Genomic DNA, 18,654 nt, shown 5'->3' on the forward strand with positions numbered 1-18,654 from the left:
TAGTGACACCATATTCTCCAGTAGGTGTGCGTTTATTGTAAGCACTCATAAAGAACACAATGCCTGTAAGCAGAATGCAGTTTACTGCTCTGCTCTCATTTGAAAATTGTGGGTTGAGAATTTGAACTTCAGCATGTAAACCAGCTGGAAATGTTATTTATAGGAAACAAGTAACTGAAATGACTACAGTCAGAATACTAGCTGTCAAGTTAAATAACAACTGATGCCTTAGAAATTCAGTAACACTCATTCATAATTCCTATAATATACAAATGTCCAATATAATGTACTGAATCATTGAACTCAGCTGCATACAAGACCATTTTGAACTCAAAGGTGGTGTAGGACATGATTAAATATGATCATGAAGGGAATATGTAATGGCAGTACACTTTAAATCCTACTTGAATTTTATCAGTAAGCAGCAAATTTCTTCTAGATCTTGAAACTGACAAACTATTCCAGATTGTCTTTCTCTGTTCCATGAATTACAGTATGCCAAGCACAGTTTATATATAGTCGGCTTTCATGATTATTCCAGTTTACCTCACAGTATGACTCAAATTAGTCAAAGTAATTTAATTTAGCAACCTATAGACAAGCACAGATGTGAACTGCGACCATCTACATCTTTCTTGTAATTGTGTGATTTGTTTAACATTAGTTAAAGGAAGGTTGGAGTAAGGTTAGTGTAGAAAAAGTAAGGTTGTAATAAGAAGGGGGAAAGAAATTGATTAGGAATCAAGGAACAGACTTATGTAGTTCAGTGTCATCTCAGATCTTTAAACCTCATACATCCGCAGCACCCTCCCAACCAAACTCAATGACTCGTCTTTATATATATATATATATATATATATAATGTTTGCCTTTTTCCTTTCCCTTACATTCACCTCTGATTTCATCATTCCACAAGGTTCCTTGTGGACAAAGCTGGTATGTGCATGCACCATCTAACTTAAAGTTCTCTTTCTCTAAAATCTACTTATAAGTTCTTTTAATATCCTTGACACTGCTGCTGTGATAGTGTGCTCTTTCAGTATCAGTGCTGTGGCCTTTTGTCTCTCCACTGCTTGGTGGTTTGATAATGTAACAGAGCAAGCTGTTTCCATGCATCACTAACCCACACAGACCATTCTCTATTTTTTCTTCTCTTCTTAATACTTTGGTTTAAGAAGGTTGGAGGGGTTAGGAGTTTCTTAGATGGCAGGGGATGTTGGCTATTGGGTGAATGAATGTTTACATCTGAAATCTTGAAAGCTGATTCTGCTGGATGTTTTTTTGCTAAACACTTATGAGCTTATTTGAAAGTGAATGCAGTGATGCCTGGAGAAATGACAATTATGTACTATTAAGCACATAATTTGGAGGACTTTGGTGGAGGATCCAGCAGGATCCATTTTAGGAAAGAGAGGAAAGAGAGTGAAGGTGGGAAGCAAAGTGCTTTGTGGTTTGCTCCAAGACATCAGTCAAGCTGGAATGTGCATAAGAGTGAATAACAAGATGGAGAGTGTGTAAGAATGAGTAACTAGATGAAGTGTGCTGAGACACAAGCATTCTCTCTTCTCCAGAAAATACTGTCCACTGAAATCCAGCTACTTCAGAGTAAGTTAATATTTTAGAGTGAAGGAATACCCTTGAGTAAACTTTTAAACTTGAGTAAACGGTGGCAGTTAGCTCAAAGCCTTTTCACTGTCAGATCATGTGAAATATAAAAACACACAAGCACTTGCATTGGAATCATTGGTCCAAATTAGATTAGATTTCTTTTGCCATGTACTGTCATATTTATAGTTAAGGGACCAAATGATGTTTCTCTCCTTGTACTCCAAAGAGTGTAATGAATTTTTTTTTTTTTATAATAAAGGAGATAAAGGAAGGCTAGCAGCCATCAATTAGCATTGCTAGTGGCTGAAAGTATTGACATTATTAAAAAGGTTACCTTTTTATTCCAACTATATTATTAAGGTCAATGGCAGAATAAAATTACCATTCTCAGGAACATAGCATGAAGAGTACCATTTAGCAAGTAATTTAGTTTGCATTACCTAGAGTCAGCTGTCACACATTCATATAGTTTGCTTTTTCAGTAATCTGAAGGCATTGTAATGCTGAGCCACAGCAAAACACACCACAAATGTTTTTTTCTTTTCACACATATTAAAACAGATATTCGTGTAGCCTGTATTACTCATAACTGTTCTGATTTTATTTATTTAAGTAAGCTGTGGAGAATTGATGGAAAAAAAATATTATCATGATTTAAAGGGAAGATTAAAAATGATTGCCCACCCATTAGATTGCAATAATGTAATAAACTACTGCCCATACAATTCTAGTATCACCACAACGTCAGGGACCTGATGCAACTAGCTTCCTTGTAGCCCAGCACTACAGAAAGAAACTAAGCTAATTTTGGTCAAAAGTTCTTGAAGCTTTATGTATTTACATAATCCACTTACAAAATTAATATTTTAATAAATGTATTTATAACATTTAAATACTTTAACCCATTTAAATGAACTTATACAAACATATCAAACAAGTCTTTGTCAGAGCAATTGTAACATCGGTTTCCTGAGCTAAGGTATGTGCATCCATCTTAAAATGCTTATTATGCTTGTAACCAGACTTTTTTATGCTTTTGTAAATGTATTACAATTATTTGCAGAAAATCAGAGTTCTTGTGAAGATTTTGAACCATACTCATAGAAGATAATTTCACCATTCCCTATTCAATCATTGTTGTTGTTTTGTTAAAAAAATGAAAACCTGGTGATCTCATAGAGAGGAGATAAAAGAGTTGAGATGACTCTGGGGCATACTGAGCATGCTGATGATGGTCCTGATCTTTCATATTGAGTAGGGTTATTTATGTGTTGCACCTTCACATCAGTACAGTCACAGTTGTTTTGAAAAATAAATCATTTTCAACATCTCTAGCAACTACATATACATGTATTGTAATTAAGATAAATTATCAGGCTTTTACAACTTTAAACATTATCTAGTTACACATTTTACACGGTTACTGTGGAGTTTCACTGTTTCAGACAGACTGTCAGTTCAACAGCCTAAATGTCAGTATTTTTTGTACAAGTATGCATGGATCAGTACATCCTATGTAATATTGATGAGAACAGTAATTGAGAATGTTAAGAACATGCAATAAAACGCTCTTTGTACCCCCAGTGATTATTTAACCAAGATAGCAATATGTGAGACTAGCACCTTCACATCATTGGACCTATATCATTTATGTGAAGAAGGAGGAACCCTTAGATGTTTTGGAGAACAAGTCAACAACACTTCAGATGATCAGTGTGAGTTGTGTTAGGTTTTTGATGGGTTTTTGATTTTAATTCAGTTATACTGTACTAATACAGTGTTACTAATACAGTGTCAGCAAAAACTGTGAGCACATGAGGATTAAGACACAGAAAACAGGAAACATGTTTGGTGACCTGAATTCACAATGTTGCAGAAATTGCAAATGAACACCCTTTGAAAATTTGTAATACTTTGCACAAATACATAATTATTTTTCTTCATATTAGGAACCAAAATATCCCTATATTAGCATATCTGTATAAGCACAATAAAAAAAAAAACATTAGCTAAAAAAAACACCATTATTTTATCCTCTGCGACTTGTCTAAACATATGGTCCAGCCTCTAATGAGGTGTGGAAAGGAGTGGAGTGGATATCTGAAGCAGCACAAACTGTTCAAAAGTTCAAAGTGATTTTCATTCCTTTTAACACTAGCGCAACTAAAAAGACTTGTGTTTTTATTTTTTACCTGAACTTCTCAAAGTGAAAAGGCTTTGAGCCAATTGACATGATTCATTAAAGCTTAAACCTTATTTCTCTATTTGTACATTGTCATGACTGGCTCAGTTCGTTCTATGATGTTTTTGTGGCTAGGACCCTTAGTATTTACTTTAGATATAATCATCACTATCATAACTGAAATAACGTCTTATTCTTCTGCATTCTACTTCCTGAACAGTAATTGTAAGTAATTGTGTCCAGAAGGAACACACCTAGTGCCTTTTCTTTTTCTTTTCTTATATTTTTAGTTGGGGTGGCAGCATGTCTAGAGTTCTGACTGCATCCTCTTCTTCAGCTCAATTATATCCACTTTCCTTAACCCTCTCTTTGTGTGTGTCTCCCTGGGTTCTGGGGTTTTTGTAAGTCAAGCCAACATATTTGGCTCTTTCGCTTCAGCTGGCCTACAGGACCTGCCCTGAAGGGACTGCTGTCTGCATGGGCACTGCCAAAGACTAGCACTATTTCCAGCACAGGCTTCTTTGCCTTTCACATTTACAAAGCACCACATGCAACACATGCAAAGTGCTTATATTTTTGTCACCGACAAATCAGGTGTTCAGCTCCTTCAGTTTGTTCCATTTACGTCTGTGAACACAAATTATTACTGATTGCCCTCCCAGTGAATTTATTTTTGAACCATTACTTCCAACAACAAAGAATTTTGATTTTTAAAGGAGAATTGTAGACTGAAACAGACAGAGAATTAAAGCTTTCACTTCAGGCATGCAGATTCATGTCGACTTTCTTTTATACTTCAACAATAGCATTGCAATAGCAGCCCTAATACTGAATCCAGGTCATCTCTCTGGTGCATAATGTACATGCACATCCTCAGCCCAGCCCATCTCCTACCAGACAAGGTTAGTCAATTTTCTCCAAGAATGATTTCTGACTTAGCACCTCCCCATTGCAATTATATTTATTAGCATATGAAAGAACTGATTGTAGACCCAAATTCAATGATGGTAGTCATGGCTCAGAGTAACCGACAGCCAGTGAGGGACAAGGCTAAATTTAGGCACATCTATTTCCATGTATGATGTGGCAGGTTGTTGAATAAAGCAGTACAAAACACTTTAGAGCAGAATGTTTAAAGAACCCTGCAGCAGCACAGGTTGTTCTGCACTGGGAAGTGAGCTGCTAAGAGTGTGTATGATGTCAAAAATGTTTTGCTTAACTACCCAGGTTGTCAGAGTATATATGAATTTGAGAAAATGTACTGCTCACAAAGACACAGATATCATTGTGTTTCAAAAATATTCAGCATATACATTGGAACACAGGACGGCACAGTTACCATTGTTTCACTTTATAGGAGATAGGAAGGAGACAATACAAGCACTGTAATAAGCCCATACTCGCAGTTTGTGCTTTCAGTTCTCATGCATTTTATTTCTGACTGGGCCACGTATTGAGGGGGCACACAGCAACTAACCAAAAGCAGAATAATGCTGCTTCCTGTCAGCCTTCCCAAGGACTGGCTCTTCTCTTGTACTCCCAATTACACAATACAACAGCAGCTTGCCATGTAAAGCTATTCTTGGTGTTTTCCCAGGACATACCCATGACAGGAAAAGAGAAATGGCACAAGGCACTAATGGTATGATGGCATGGCATAGTCTTGTACATTGAAACTGCATGCTTCAATTCCCAAGTAGACAATAAGCAATAATATGGAGCCTTAGGTTGTATTTCAATCAATGACCTCCGTCACAAGTCCTGACCCCCTCCAGCAAATGTTTTCTTGAGAATGCGGCCCAGTTCACTTTATTCCCATAATGCTCCCTGAGGAAAGAGTTTGGCTTTCTCTGATGACCCAAGCAAGACAGTTTGATTCAAGGCTCTGTGACGACATACTGTGTGTGCCTGTAACGGACAGTGACAAAAATGAATAGATCTCTGTATGCCATGACCTGTGTGTATTTATAAATATAATAATAATAACAAGAACAAGAACAAGAACAACAATAATAATAATAATAAATAAACAAATACATACATAATCAGCATGAAATTCTCAAAACATTACTCTTTGAAAAGCCCCTCTTTGACAAACACTACCAAAAAAAACCCCCAATAATAATAATGCAGAGAAGAAACACCTGAAAACAATCTAATCACATCAGTCACCGCTACATTGTTTTCAATAGTCTTGCATCTCAGAGTTTGAAAGATATTTTAAAATGCTGGGCTAATATGGTGAATAAATAACATATCTTCAGCAAGCTGTAACAGGGTCTTCTATCCACAAGCCTTATCCATATGATGTACCAAATTCTGAATGTGCTCTGTTTACAATTACACTGTACCGGTGACAATGATTGCAAATTCAAATTTGGTCTTGAAGATAAAAACAACTGCCAAAAATTATTTACTCAACAAGGTAGCTCATTATAATGTAGGAGCTACCCTGATGCAACCCTGAAGTCTCTAATCCTTTCAGCGGATTAGAGGCGGGTGATTCTCCAACTGTGGTGCAATAACCCAAAGCATCTATGAGTCAATGCAAAGGGTTCAAAGCAAAATAGTTTTTACTGATATTCTTCAATGTATATATAAATGCTTTTTTAAATAGGTGTCAACAATATTATTAAATGGTTATATACCAAATTACTAATTTGTAAACCTTTACTTGTAAACATTCAAAATGCACTAAACATTTAAAATGCTCTCAAAAAAAATCTGATTAAACAGTTAATGCAGAATCCAGAAACCTTGGATATGATACCAGTAACGTGTCTTTGTGTTGTGTATATTTAATAAGGAGATGGCTAGGTAGAAAAACACAGAGTAAAATATTTTTAATACTCCCCCAGTGTTTGTTGATTCATGTGTCTAGTCTACATAAAGTAACACTAAATTTGGGATATTTACATATTTAATCTTTTTTATTTTTTAATTTGTGGTCTCAGCCACATGCATTTTGGGGCTTTTATTTTATATAAATAAAAGTGGATATTTTAGATACAAAAACATGAATGTACATGAATTGTTTTCTGTTTGATTTGTTTCTTAATCTTGCTATATATTATAATATAAAGTCATACATTATAATAATTATGGTGAAAAGTTATGGCAACCATAGGTGGGCAAGGTGGGGAAAGAGAAAAGAGGAAAAAAGACACTTCTATTACAGGTTTCTGCTCCTGTTATTACCTATTACCCCATGTGCCATTAAACTCACAGTGATGACAAGTCAGCGCACAAGAATATGCACAAGAAAAGCAGGATGGAAGCTCTGGAGGTTGGCATTGATATTGCAATATTCTCAATGATTTCTCCACTGGAACTGATTGAAAGGATGACTATCTACTTTGAAGTATTTTCTGGGCAATATTTTTTGCTGTTTGGATTTGGCAGAGCTTGAAATAGACAGCTTCAAAACTATTCTATGCTGTGCTTTTTGATGAGGTTCATAGGCACAAACAGTTCACTCTTCGGAGAATTCTAGTCTGAATTCCCCAAACAAAAACAGTGTGAAGGTTTTGGTCTTTGGTAGTCAGAACACTTTTCTGAATAAAATATATTTGAACTAAGCTCCTTTAAATGCTAAGTAAACATTGAGACTTTAGAAAAGTGTTGGCTTGAGTAAGGCATCTGAATGATTCTGACAAAATAAAGACAAAAATACTCACATTCAGTAGTTTTCCAGAAAGTACAGGAACTATGATCTATGACTTGACAATGACATTATCTAAGGTTATAATGGTGTGTTTAATGAGGGGTTCCAGCAGGCAAGCTTAATTAGATTAATATTCACTGGCACTACAGAATTCTTGGAACATCTGACAAGGCTACCTTGTCAAGTGTGTAAGTGTGGGCATGTGCATGTTTTCAGTCTTTAGCTTTGAGTATGGATGTGTTCAGCTCATAGTGCTGTTTGTCAAAGCCTTCCTAACATTCATTTATTACAGCGCTCCATCAGAGCAAGCTGACAGGCAGGAGCAGGACTGAAGTGCTCGGAGGTGACCTGCCCAACTAGCACAGAGAGACATGCCGTCTCCATAATAAGACTTTAATTAATAATGTGTTTGTGCTGAACAGCCCTAAGTCATTCAGCGCCTTTAATATCTTTTCAGAAAACCCTTCTTGTGTTGCATAGAATAAACCATATCCAGGTACTGAACAAAAATAAAATGATCAATGGCTCTGGACTCCAGAACCTCAAGAGACGAATCATATTTTAGAACATATCCAGTTCACTGTATTTTTTAAAATAAATATTCTTGAAAAACAGTATAACCCAACAGTTAAATTATTCAGGTTATATAGTCAGGTTATATTATGATTTAAGGAACCTTTAGAATGAAAAGGAAACCATAAATAACCCTCCGACACATCTTAGTTCTACTAACCTATGCATATACTTAAGAATGAAAATAGAACATTTATAATGATGGGTTGTCATGGTTGGCCGGTCATCCAGACGGGAGGACATGCCCACTCCTGCTAGAGATAGCACAACATACCTGCCTCGTTCCCAATTCCCTGCCTATTAATCACCTACACCTGGTCCTTCTTCTCTTCCTCTATATAAACTCACAGGTCCCGAGTGAAGGCACTGCACATTAGTGAAAAGCCGGACTGCTCTCTTCCACATTGTAGATTGCTACACCACGTAGTGGATCAAGCATTGTCTCATCATTGCTGTGGTTTCTGTCTAGTTAAAATAATGGAGAATAAAGAGCACTTTGGCTCACCCTTGCCTCCTGCTTCCTCTGTGGCGCTACTGTCACAGAATGTGCAGCCACCTGGAAGCGAGGCAAGCAGCCCTGATTGGTCTCAACTGCTTTCTGTCCAGATGGTTGCCCTGGAGCAGCAGAAGCAGGAGATTGGAGAAATCTGCTCGCTAGTCCAGAGTCTCGGGCAGTGTATCAACTGCCTGACCATGGGTCCCAAGCAGCGAGCAACCCCTTGCGTCACCCCACCTGTTCTGGAGGGGATACGATATTTCATTGCTACCCCTAAGGCGTACAGGGGAGACCCAGAAGCTGTGAGGGCTTTGTAGTTCAATGCAAACTTTTTTTGGGGTATCAAACCCGTTTGCCTGACCATGCCAAGGTGTCATTTGTGATATCTAGACTTACAGGAAAGGGACGCACCTAGGGAGCTGCACTCGTGGCCAACTCTTTCCCGTTGATGAATGACTACCGCAGCTTCATTCATGAATTGAAAGCGGTATTTTTCCATCCATGGCAGGGGAGACTCTGCAGACAAGTCCTGCTAAGACTAAGGCAGGGATTCCGAACCACAGCAGATTACGCTATGGGGTTTAGAACACTTGCTGCAGGCTCACACTGGGACAAACCTGCCTTGATATACATTTTCCTAAGCGGACTGAGGGCTGATCTACAGGTGGAATTAGCATGTAAACAGGAGGCTACCACACTCAATGAGGTTGTTCACCTTGCCATTACATACGACCACCTCCGGCAGGAGCAAAGACGCTACCTTCAATGAGGGTTGCTACTGCAAGAGGGAACTCTGGTGACTGGGCAGACCGAAGCTCCAGAGGAGCCGATAGAACTGGGAGTGGCATGGGTAAGGCGCAAGCCTGAGAACCAGCAGAGATGCAATAATCTGGTGAGTTGCTCCCTGACCCTTTCTATGTTTAAATTACTGGTGAGGGTATTCCACCAGGGACGTCGGCTTGCTGCATCTGTGCTAGTCGACGCTGGCACAGCAGGCAACATTATGGACTGGGGTTTTGCAAAGAGGTTAGGAATAAAAGCCATCACCCTGCCCTCCCCTTTAAATGTGCAAGTGCTTGACGGAGGACCAGTGGGCTCGGGTTAAATCACGCATTTCACTCCTCATGTTAACCTTGAAACTAACGGGGAGCATATTGAGCATATTGCCTTCTACCTCCTTTCCTCTCTCTTTCACCCCATTACACTAGGTCTACCATGGTTGTGTGCTCACAATCCTCACCTGCAGTGGAACAAAAACCATATCCTTAAGTGGGCACCCTCCTGCAACTGAATATGTTTAACCACCCGGGTTATCCCACTCCAAACGACGTCTGTAGAGAGTCCTGGGGCAGAAAAACACTAAACCATTCCTGAGGAGTATTGAGACCTGGTGCAAGCGTTCAGCCCTACCAAAGCCACGCAACTTCCCCCTCATCGTGAGTTGGATTGTGCCATCACCCTCAAGAAGGGATCAGTTCCTCCCAGGTGTAGAATATGTCCTCTCTCTCAGGAGGAGAAAACCATAGAGCAATACATAACAGAGGCCCTAAGGTAAGGATATATCCATCCCTCTAAGTGGCCAGGCTCTGCTACCATTTTTTTTGTAAAAAAAAAAAAAGAAAAAAAAAAAGACGGCGGCTTAAGGCCATGTGTGGACTATAGAGGTCTTAACCAGCTGCTAGTGCAGTACCACTATCCCCTGCCCTTGGTCCCTTTGGTGCTTGAGCAGTTAAGGGGAGCCAGGTTTTTCACCAAATTAGACTCGCGCAGTGCATACAACCTCATAAGGATTAGAGAGGGCGACGAATGGAAGACTGCCTTCAGCACATCTTCAGGGCATTACGAATATTTAGTACTGCCTTACAGTCTGTCCATGGTGCACTCTATCTTCCAAGCGTACATCAACAAGGTCTTAAGGGAGTTCTTGGGTAGCTCCATCTTGATGTATTCCTCCATCTGGGACCAACATGTGCGAGACATAAGGGCTGTTCTCCGTACCTTATTGCGAAACGCCCTCTACTTTAAGGCGGAGAAGTGTGAATTCCACCGCAGAGAGGTAACCTTCTTGGGTTACATCATTAAGGAGGGCAGCGTGCGTATGCAACCCAGCAAGGTGGAAGCTGTGATGGCCTGGCTAAGACTGCAGACTTGTAAGGAGTTACAGCACTTCCTTGGATTTGCGAATTTCTATAGGAGATTTATTAAATCCTTTAGCATGCTGGCTAAACCTCTCACCGACCTACTAAGGGGACAAGCCCAAAGGGTAAAATGGAACCCTGAAGCAGAGAGTTCATTCAAGGGGCTCAGGACCGCCTTCTCTACCGCTCCGGTGCTACAGCAACCAGACCCACAGAAACCCTTTATGGTGGAGGTGGATGCATCAGATGTGGGAGCAGGTGCAGTGCTCTTGTAATACGCAGGAAAGGTAGAGAAACTGAGGCCCATAACCTACTTTTCACGAAAACTGAGCCCGGCAGAGAGGAATTACGGAGACCGAGAACTCCTTGGCTAGTAAGAGCACAACACTCCTTTATGGTGATCACAGACAACAAAAACCTGGAGTACAGGCAAAGTGGTCACTCTTCTTCTCCAGTTTCATTTTCTGGGCCAAGTACAGATCGGGGGAAAAAAAAGCTAAGGGCTGACGCACTCTCCCGACAACATCACGCAGTGGCTCAGTCAACCAGTTCGGACCTGGTTCTTTCTCCCTCTTGTTTCCTGGGGTCCTTGAGTTGGGATTTTAACCAGCTAATAGCTGCGCTCAATCCACATCTGCACTGTCCACCCAACGTGCCTCCCAGACATGTTCGTGCCCTTATCACATGGGCACACGGCTCATTAGGGACAGGGCATCCGGGGTCTATCACAGCGCAGCTGATGAGCACACGGTACTGGTGGCCCGCCATGAACAAAGAGGTGGTGAGTTACGTGACTTCATGCTCGGACTGCGCACACAGCAAGACACCCCGCACCCCTCCCGCAGGTAAACCGCTTCTGTTGCCTACTCCTCTGCGCCTGTGGTCACACATCGCAGTGGATGTTATAACCAACTTACCTGTCTCTGAGGGTAACACGGTCATCATTGTGATTGTTGATCGGTTTTCTAAGATGGTCTGGTTTATTCCTTTAACAGGACTGCCTACGGCCTTAGAAACAGCTGATCTACTCTTCCATCATATCTTCAGGCAATTCAGACTACCGGTGGACATCGTTTCCAACAGGGGACCTCAATTCACTTTGAGTGTATGGAAGGAACTCCTTGGAAAACTCAATATTACAGTCAGCCAGACTTCCCGATACCAACCCCAAGCTAATGGTCAGGTAGAAAGGATCAATCAGGAATTAGGTAAGTTCCTGCGACTGTATAGTCAACGACACCCCAAAACCTGGTGCACTTACCTTTCCTGGGCCAAATATGCGCAAAACTTGCTGCGTCACACTGGGACTGGTTTAACGTGTTTTGAGTGTGTTTTAGGATACCAGCTGCCACTCTACCCCTAGAACACCCCTGCATCAGACCAACCAGCAGTAGAGAGTTGGTGTCGATGCAGGTCTGGGAGGAAACACATCAGCAGCTATACAATTGCGGAATACAAGAGGAAAGCTGACAGGAAATGTGGAGAGACCCCTTCTTATGATATAGGACAAAGGGTGTGGGTGACAATGAAGGACAGCTGTGCAGGGTCTAAGGGCAAGCTAGCAGATAGATATGAAGGTGCATATGCCATCACCAAGCGGATCAATGAGGTCACCTATCGGGTAGGCCTACCCGGGGACTGCCGGACATCAAGGGCATTTTATGTTTCAGCACTGAAGCCTGTGGCGGAAGGTCACCTTGTGGAAGAAACTGGTTCCTTGCCCATAGACCTGAAAGGGGGACCAGCTTATAGGGTATGAGGCCTGCTTGATTCCCGGAGATGAGGTAACGGGTTACAGTACCTAGTGGACTGGGAGGGGTACGGCCCGGAGGAACGCAGCTGGATACCAGCCTCCCAGATATTAGACCCCGACCTCACCCCCGAAAGCCTGCTCCTTGCTCTGGGAGGCTGGCAGGGTCTTAGCGGAGGTGGGAGGGTTCTGTTACGGTTGACCAGTCATCCAGAAGGGAGGACACGCCCACTCCTGATAGAGATCACATGACATACCTGCCTCGTTCCCAATCTCCTGCCTATTAATCACCTACACCTGTTTCTTGTTCTCTCCCTCCATATAAACTCAGGTCCCGAGTGAAGGCTCTGCACATTAGTGAAAAGCCAGACTGCTCTCTTCCACGTTGTAGAGCACTTTGGCTTGACCTTGCCTCCCACTTCCTCTGTGCCGCTACCGTCACATGGGTCAGATCTTGCATAATGCTGCTGTATGTTTGTTCCGTGTGTGTGTGTGTGTGTAAAATTTTAATGGGGTAGAGATCATAAAAAATGTAAAATAAAAAAGAAAATACAGTAACAGATGTAAACAAGCACCTCAAATAAATTTTAGTGCTCAACAAAAGTCACGTGTGCTTCAACTCACCAGGCAACTGATGTGTTGTAAGCAGCGTGTGTTGGGCTCTGGGTCTCTGCCTTTAGGCTGTGTCTGGGCTGGTTGTGACAGTGCTGCTGTGGGCAGTGTGGCAGTCCTGCTGGTGCTCCAGGCTGAGGAGGCTGGCCCTGGCTCTCCTCTAGCTCTGCCCTGTGCCACTGACTGCGCGCTTGTTTCAGCCAACGGCCCCCTAGCCCCCACTTCTCCAGGTACACTCGGCACACCTCGTAGTTCATGGCTGAGTAGTAGAGAAAGTCCAGCGCCAGCAGCACCATGACGAAAAATCCATAGATCCACACCCCAACCAGAGCCGTGTAGTTACTGAGAGAAAACACAGGAGTTATGATGCATCATTATTTTTCCGCGTTTACATTTTACAGTGGCAATGCATCAACATTTTCAAGGTATACCAATATATTTCCTTAAGTTAGATGAATAGAGGGAGATTATTTTGTTCACTCTTTTAAGCCTCCTCCTTATAAATAATTATAATACTTGTGTAGTCGAATAATACAACATATGCTGTATTATTTTACCATAAAGCATAAAAAAAATAAATACATGTAAATGTGAAGACAAACACTTGTTTACCCAACAGCGGCACAAATTTTCAAAAAGTGATATTGTGTTACATTGCAATGAAAACAATTATCTGCTGTTTAGGCTCACCATATTATACATTATAGCTACTTTTTAATCTTGTTAACCTTTGGAATTGGTAATAACTTCTGTTTTCGATTTACACTGTCTGGACATTTACTTACTATTTTAAAACTTTAAGGCTTTGCAGCACTTAAACTGCTCTAGGCTGGGGTTTCCCAAAAGCATTGTAAAATAAAGATCATCTTTAAACAATAGAGCTAGTATTACACTGAAAACTCTTTCTCTCATTTAAAATGATCTGAACATTAAGTTGACTATGGCAAATGAGGCCCTGTTCTTTAAGTTTTAAGCTTTATTAAACTTTGCTACAATTATCTTCATTCCCATTTCTGCTAATGTGAATAGTTTTTGTTTTCTTTTATTAATATTAGTGCCTTTATTAAAACCCAGGGTTGCGTTGCAGTTGATCAAAGAAATACAAATCCTATGCTTTAGAGGGAGATGGAAAACATTAGTGCTGAATCAAGAAGAACGAGTAAGGTCTTCAGCTGAGTTTTGCAAAAAGAAACTGAAGAGCAACTGCAGCCAGAATTGGGTAGTGAACTGCAGAGTTTGGGGACTCAAGCACTGAACAACCTGCCAGCCACTGAAGAGAGTCTGGTGTGTGGTCTTGCAAGCAGTAAGTCTGCTGCTACAGGACCTGAAAGTATGAGGGGTGATATAATAATGCTGGACCTCTGTGAGATAAGTGAGGATGAGACAAGTGTGGGCTTTATAAGTAGTAAGCAGAATTCTAAACCTCATGCAAGAATAGGCTGGTAACCAGTGTATCTGATAAGGAAAGGGTGATATGCAGGGTTTTTTTTTTACTGTGTGTGAGAACCCTAGCAGCTGTGTTTTGCATGAACACTGTTCAGGATTTTGTCAGGAATAGCAAAGAAGATAGCATGACACTGATCAATCTGGAAGCTAATAAGGGTATTGACCCTTGTTTTATTATCGATAATTCTGAGAATGTGAAGGCATGTAATGTTAATAATGTGAAAAAAACTTGTTTTGGTGAGAGAACTGGAATAAAGTTCAAGTGAAAACAAATAATAAAGTATGACACCATTCTAACAAACTGGTAGACTTAACAAACATTCTGTATATTTCAACAGAAAGGTTGGACACCCTAAATACCAGAGATTTAGGATCCCCCAGCAAGGTTTGGTTTGTTTGTGTTCAAACTGAGGAAGTTACTATTCCTTGGTTTGTATCAGAACTACACACTCTCAAATCCTAGGATGGAGGAGAAGTGGTGAAATTAGTGCTTATGAATAGCTGAATAGCTGTGAAAGACGAAACCTTGGCTACTGATTATTTCCAATTACTGGACCAGCAAAGTAGACAACAGAAAGCTGTCTGTATTAGTTAGAGAAGGGAGTTGAATGGAAGCCAGTGGACTGAAAAGGCCACGGGAGTTGGCCATTTTACCTTTATCAGGACTCAGAGTTAATCAGAAGCTTGTCATTTCTGGTATGGAGACTACTAGGCTAGTAAGAGAAATGAGGAGAAGCAGCTACCACTGACTGGTAGACAAGTAATTGTTTCAGTTGAGGCAAAAAACTGTCGTATAAACTGTAATGGGCCAGTTTTCACGCTGTCCCAATGCATAACATGTCAGTTCTGACTTTTAGATACATAATTGTTAATTATATACTAGTGTTTAGATCAAATCTCTTTGTGACTAAAAGGTTTGTCCTTTCAATATTGTTTGTACATGATTATATGTGGCATAGCTTTGACTGAGCCCCATATCTCCACTGCTGAGTGATTGTGAGCAGCACTGCGGGAACTTCAACCTGAAGGCAGTGGTAAATATCACTGTCTACGTCCTGCTGACCACAAATGTGAATGAAATGGCTTCTCACCAGGTTGTCCTTCTTCACACAAAACTCTTTTAATACCCAAGAGAAGTGTAACTGAGTACAGTCCAGTGTGACCATTAGTGTTGGACCTGTGCTGAGCAGGAGACCACAAAAGCATTGAAACATTTCTGTTACTAGACAAAGCAGCAACATGATTCTGTCCTGCTTTTTAAACCAGTTATCCAGTGTAGGCAATCTGTTCTGGTCAATTTATATTTTTATATTTGTGTGTGTGTATGTGTGTGTATATATTGGAACTAGAGCATTGTTTTCTAATATTATTCAGATGGAAAAACAGGGGGATGTGATACATTAATCTAGATGAATCTACATAAAATTTACATTTACATTTATTCACTTGGCTATTTTTTTTTTCAGAGTGACTCACAGAGGAGAAGTACAATCCAAACATAACATTTATACAGTAGTCGATTTAATTTCAGCGCTATTAGAAAAAGTAATTATTTTCATGGACAAATGTATCTTCAAAACACTTTGTGTAATGCACTTGGTATTATTCAGTAGATACAATTTGCAGCCTCATTTATATCAAAACTGTTATATAGGGATGCTGTTCTAAGATTAGTATAAGATGCCATCTTCACATGAGGTACAGATTTATCTTTTTATCATGCTTTGCTATCTGCATTGTGAGGGATGCATTTGGTGGGAGTCAAGCTATTAATCCCACAAGCTTCAACATATGCATCCTAATGTCATTTGTTGAAGTAGATTAAAATAGGCAATATAGGCCCTCCAACCATCTGGAGTTTACATATGTCTGGATGGCTATTTGCTTTTTTCTTAATAGGAAGGTGTAAACATAACAGAACTGCCTGTCCAGCCACCAGCTGGAAAATATGTAGTAGCATAAAATATGCATCAACAGGTGTTAATTTGTGCCCTGTAAACCTACGGCTTAATATAGAGTAATTTGCTGTGATCCGGATATAAGGAATATCAAAAGCATGTAAAAATGACATTAAAATATATTTACTTTGAATGATGTGGATCCTTTAGAAACAGATATTTACAAATATACACAACAGAGACACATACATTGTCTGTCTGTCTATCTATCTATCTATCTATCTATCTATCTATCTATCTATCTATCTATCTATCTATATATATATATATATATATATATATATATATATATATATATATATATATATATATATATATATAAGTAATTTTAAATAAGATAACATAAGTGATAAAATATTGTCTTGTGGCTAGTTGAAAGTAAATATCTGAAATTTGTTCTCACATGAAATGACTTACTTGTGTGCGAAACCATCCAGAGTGGTTGTAAGGTTGACCTGCATGACAGCTTGAAAGTCTGTATCATTGCAGCAGTATTTGAAGGCGGTGTTGTTGTGGTGACAGCAGAACATATAGGTTTTGTTGTCAGAGAGACGAGGACAATGGAATCCAAAATGATAACGCCCTTTGTGATCAGTGTAGGGCTCACACACCCGAAAATGAGCAGAAAGAGCTGCAGGAAAAAGTACAATACAGTAAAAAAAAAAAACAAACAAACAAAAAGCCCCCACTATTTATTATCAGATTATTTTAATATTTATTAAGCAGTCTGTATATCACCAAATTCACTTATGAGAATTGTGGTAAATTCTAAGAAGTCTCGATTAACTAGAATAGTGAATATACTCATTATATAGTCACTAGATACAAATATGGATTAAATAAATATTACATACAAGTATACATTTGTCAATCGTGGAGTGTAAATTCATTTTTGAAGCAATATTTTTGAGTGGCCAGAGAATACTGGATAAAATCCTCCAAACTCTATTCACTGTTAAGAATCAGATATTAAGGTAGAATGCTCACAATGCTCTTTTAGTGCCTGAGATTCCCTGAAGAAATGAAGAGTGTGAATCAGTTATCATGCTTTTAAGAATTGTCTGACAGCGTGATCAGCACAGTGCTCTGGATCTTATATAGCTCTTTCATGTCTGACCAAAATTTAACCTCTAACGCTGAACTAAAGAAACAGGTTGAACCCCCTTTGAGTAGTAAAGTCCAAACATAGACAACTGTGTCAAAATCTAGAGTTGATCATTTCTATGATTCAATTATCTGAAAGGCACCAGTTCAGAAAGCAGGAAAACCTCAGGTCATTACCCCTCAGATGAAAGTAAGGCAACAGCTGGTGTCTTTGATGTGCTGTATTTGAGATGACTCAAAAGAAAATTCATGGATACTAAAAGAGGGGTCATGAAGAGAGGCTCTGTGCTGCCACAGTGGTTTGCTTCAACCTTAATTTTACAAGAAACTGAAAAATGAAAAAAAGTAGCTGCTATTTCCACCTCTTCAAATAAACTAGGAAAACCTTCTTTGATGAAGCAAATCATGTGGATTTAAAAGACCATTTGTCATTTAATCTACATATTTTCATACAAACTTGGTCCATTTGTAATACTTGCTGTGGTACTTTATTAATAAATCAAAGCCTCAACATTTACCATAAAAGGGAAAACTGATCACTATACTTATACATTATATGCACATAAGTTTCCATAAATATATCATATTGTTGGTTCAGTGTGTTTCTCTGACTTCAAGTGCAGCCATAGTGTTCACCTGAAGGCCCATCATATTTCTTGGTTTAAAAATGGAAGTGGAATAGTGGTTTGATTAGGCTTTAACTATGTTACCTGATTTTGTGAATCCTGTAGACTGATTATCATCAAATACATGGACACTTGTTTATTTTATTACATAATAATCATAGTAAAATATAACCTTTTTTCAGCCTTAACTGCTTGGTAGTCACCAGTTTGTGATTTGATAGTTTAAAAATTATATCATGAAATCATGGAGCAAAGAACTCAAACCAAGATTTGGTTCATTCCAAGAGGCCAAATCCCAAGCAAAAGAAAACATGCATCCGTACAAATACTATAAACATTTCACACTTTTTGTAGTGCCAAGCCAAGACTCTTGCCTGTTGTAGAAAGCAGGAACAATATGATGGCCAGGATGTTGAAGGACTGATGGTTAGTGACACTCATCTTCTTGTCCTCCCTCAGAGGAGGAGGGAGGAAGAAGGATAGACAGCTTCAGATGA

The 18,654-nt window shown here is 39.6% G+C and overlaps 1 protein-coding gene across 1 annotated transcript; it reads right to left on the bottom strand.

The window, feature by feature from the left end:
- Positions 1-13,031: 13,031 nt before the first annotated feature.
- On the bottom strand, positions 13,032-18,639 carry shisal1b (shisa like 1b). Its single transcript, XM_027029798.3, has 3 exons — positions 18,532-18,639; positions 16,845-17,058; positions 13,032-13,365 (listed from the first exon to the last, which is right to left on the bottom strand). Exons 1-3 carry the CDS (start codon positions 18,596-18,598, stop codon positions 13,032-13,034), a joined length of 615 nt encoding a protein of 204 aa, XP_026885599.1. The 5' UTR covers positions 18,599-18,639.
- Between the last annotated feature and the right edge of the window lie 15 nt (positions 18,640-18,654).

Source organism: Electrophorus electricus, chromosome 4, assembly GCF_041902795.1.
Source record: "Electrophorus electricus isolate QZ-2024a chromosome 4, ASM4190279v1, whole genome shotgun sequence".
NCBI lineage: Eukaryota > Metazoa > Chordata > Actinopteri > Gymnotiformes > Gymnotidae > Electrophorus > Electrophorus electricus.

Excerpts from the sequence above, each read along its gene's own strand:
- shisal1b (XM_027029798.3), bottom strand. The coding sequence starts at position 18,598 with ATGAGTGTCACTAACCATCAGTCCTTCAACATCCTGGCCATCATATTG. Across the intron at positions 17,059-18,531 it reads GTTCCTGCTTTCTACAACAG|CTCTTTCTGCTCATTTTCGG; the intron begins GCAAGAGTCTTG and ends TTTTTCCTGCAG. Across the intron at positions 13,366-16,844 it reads CTGGATGGTTTCGCACACAA|TAACTACACGGCTCTGGTTG; the intron begins GTAAGTCATTTC and ends GTTTTCTCTCAG.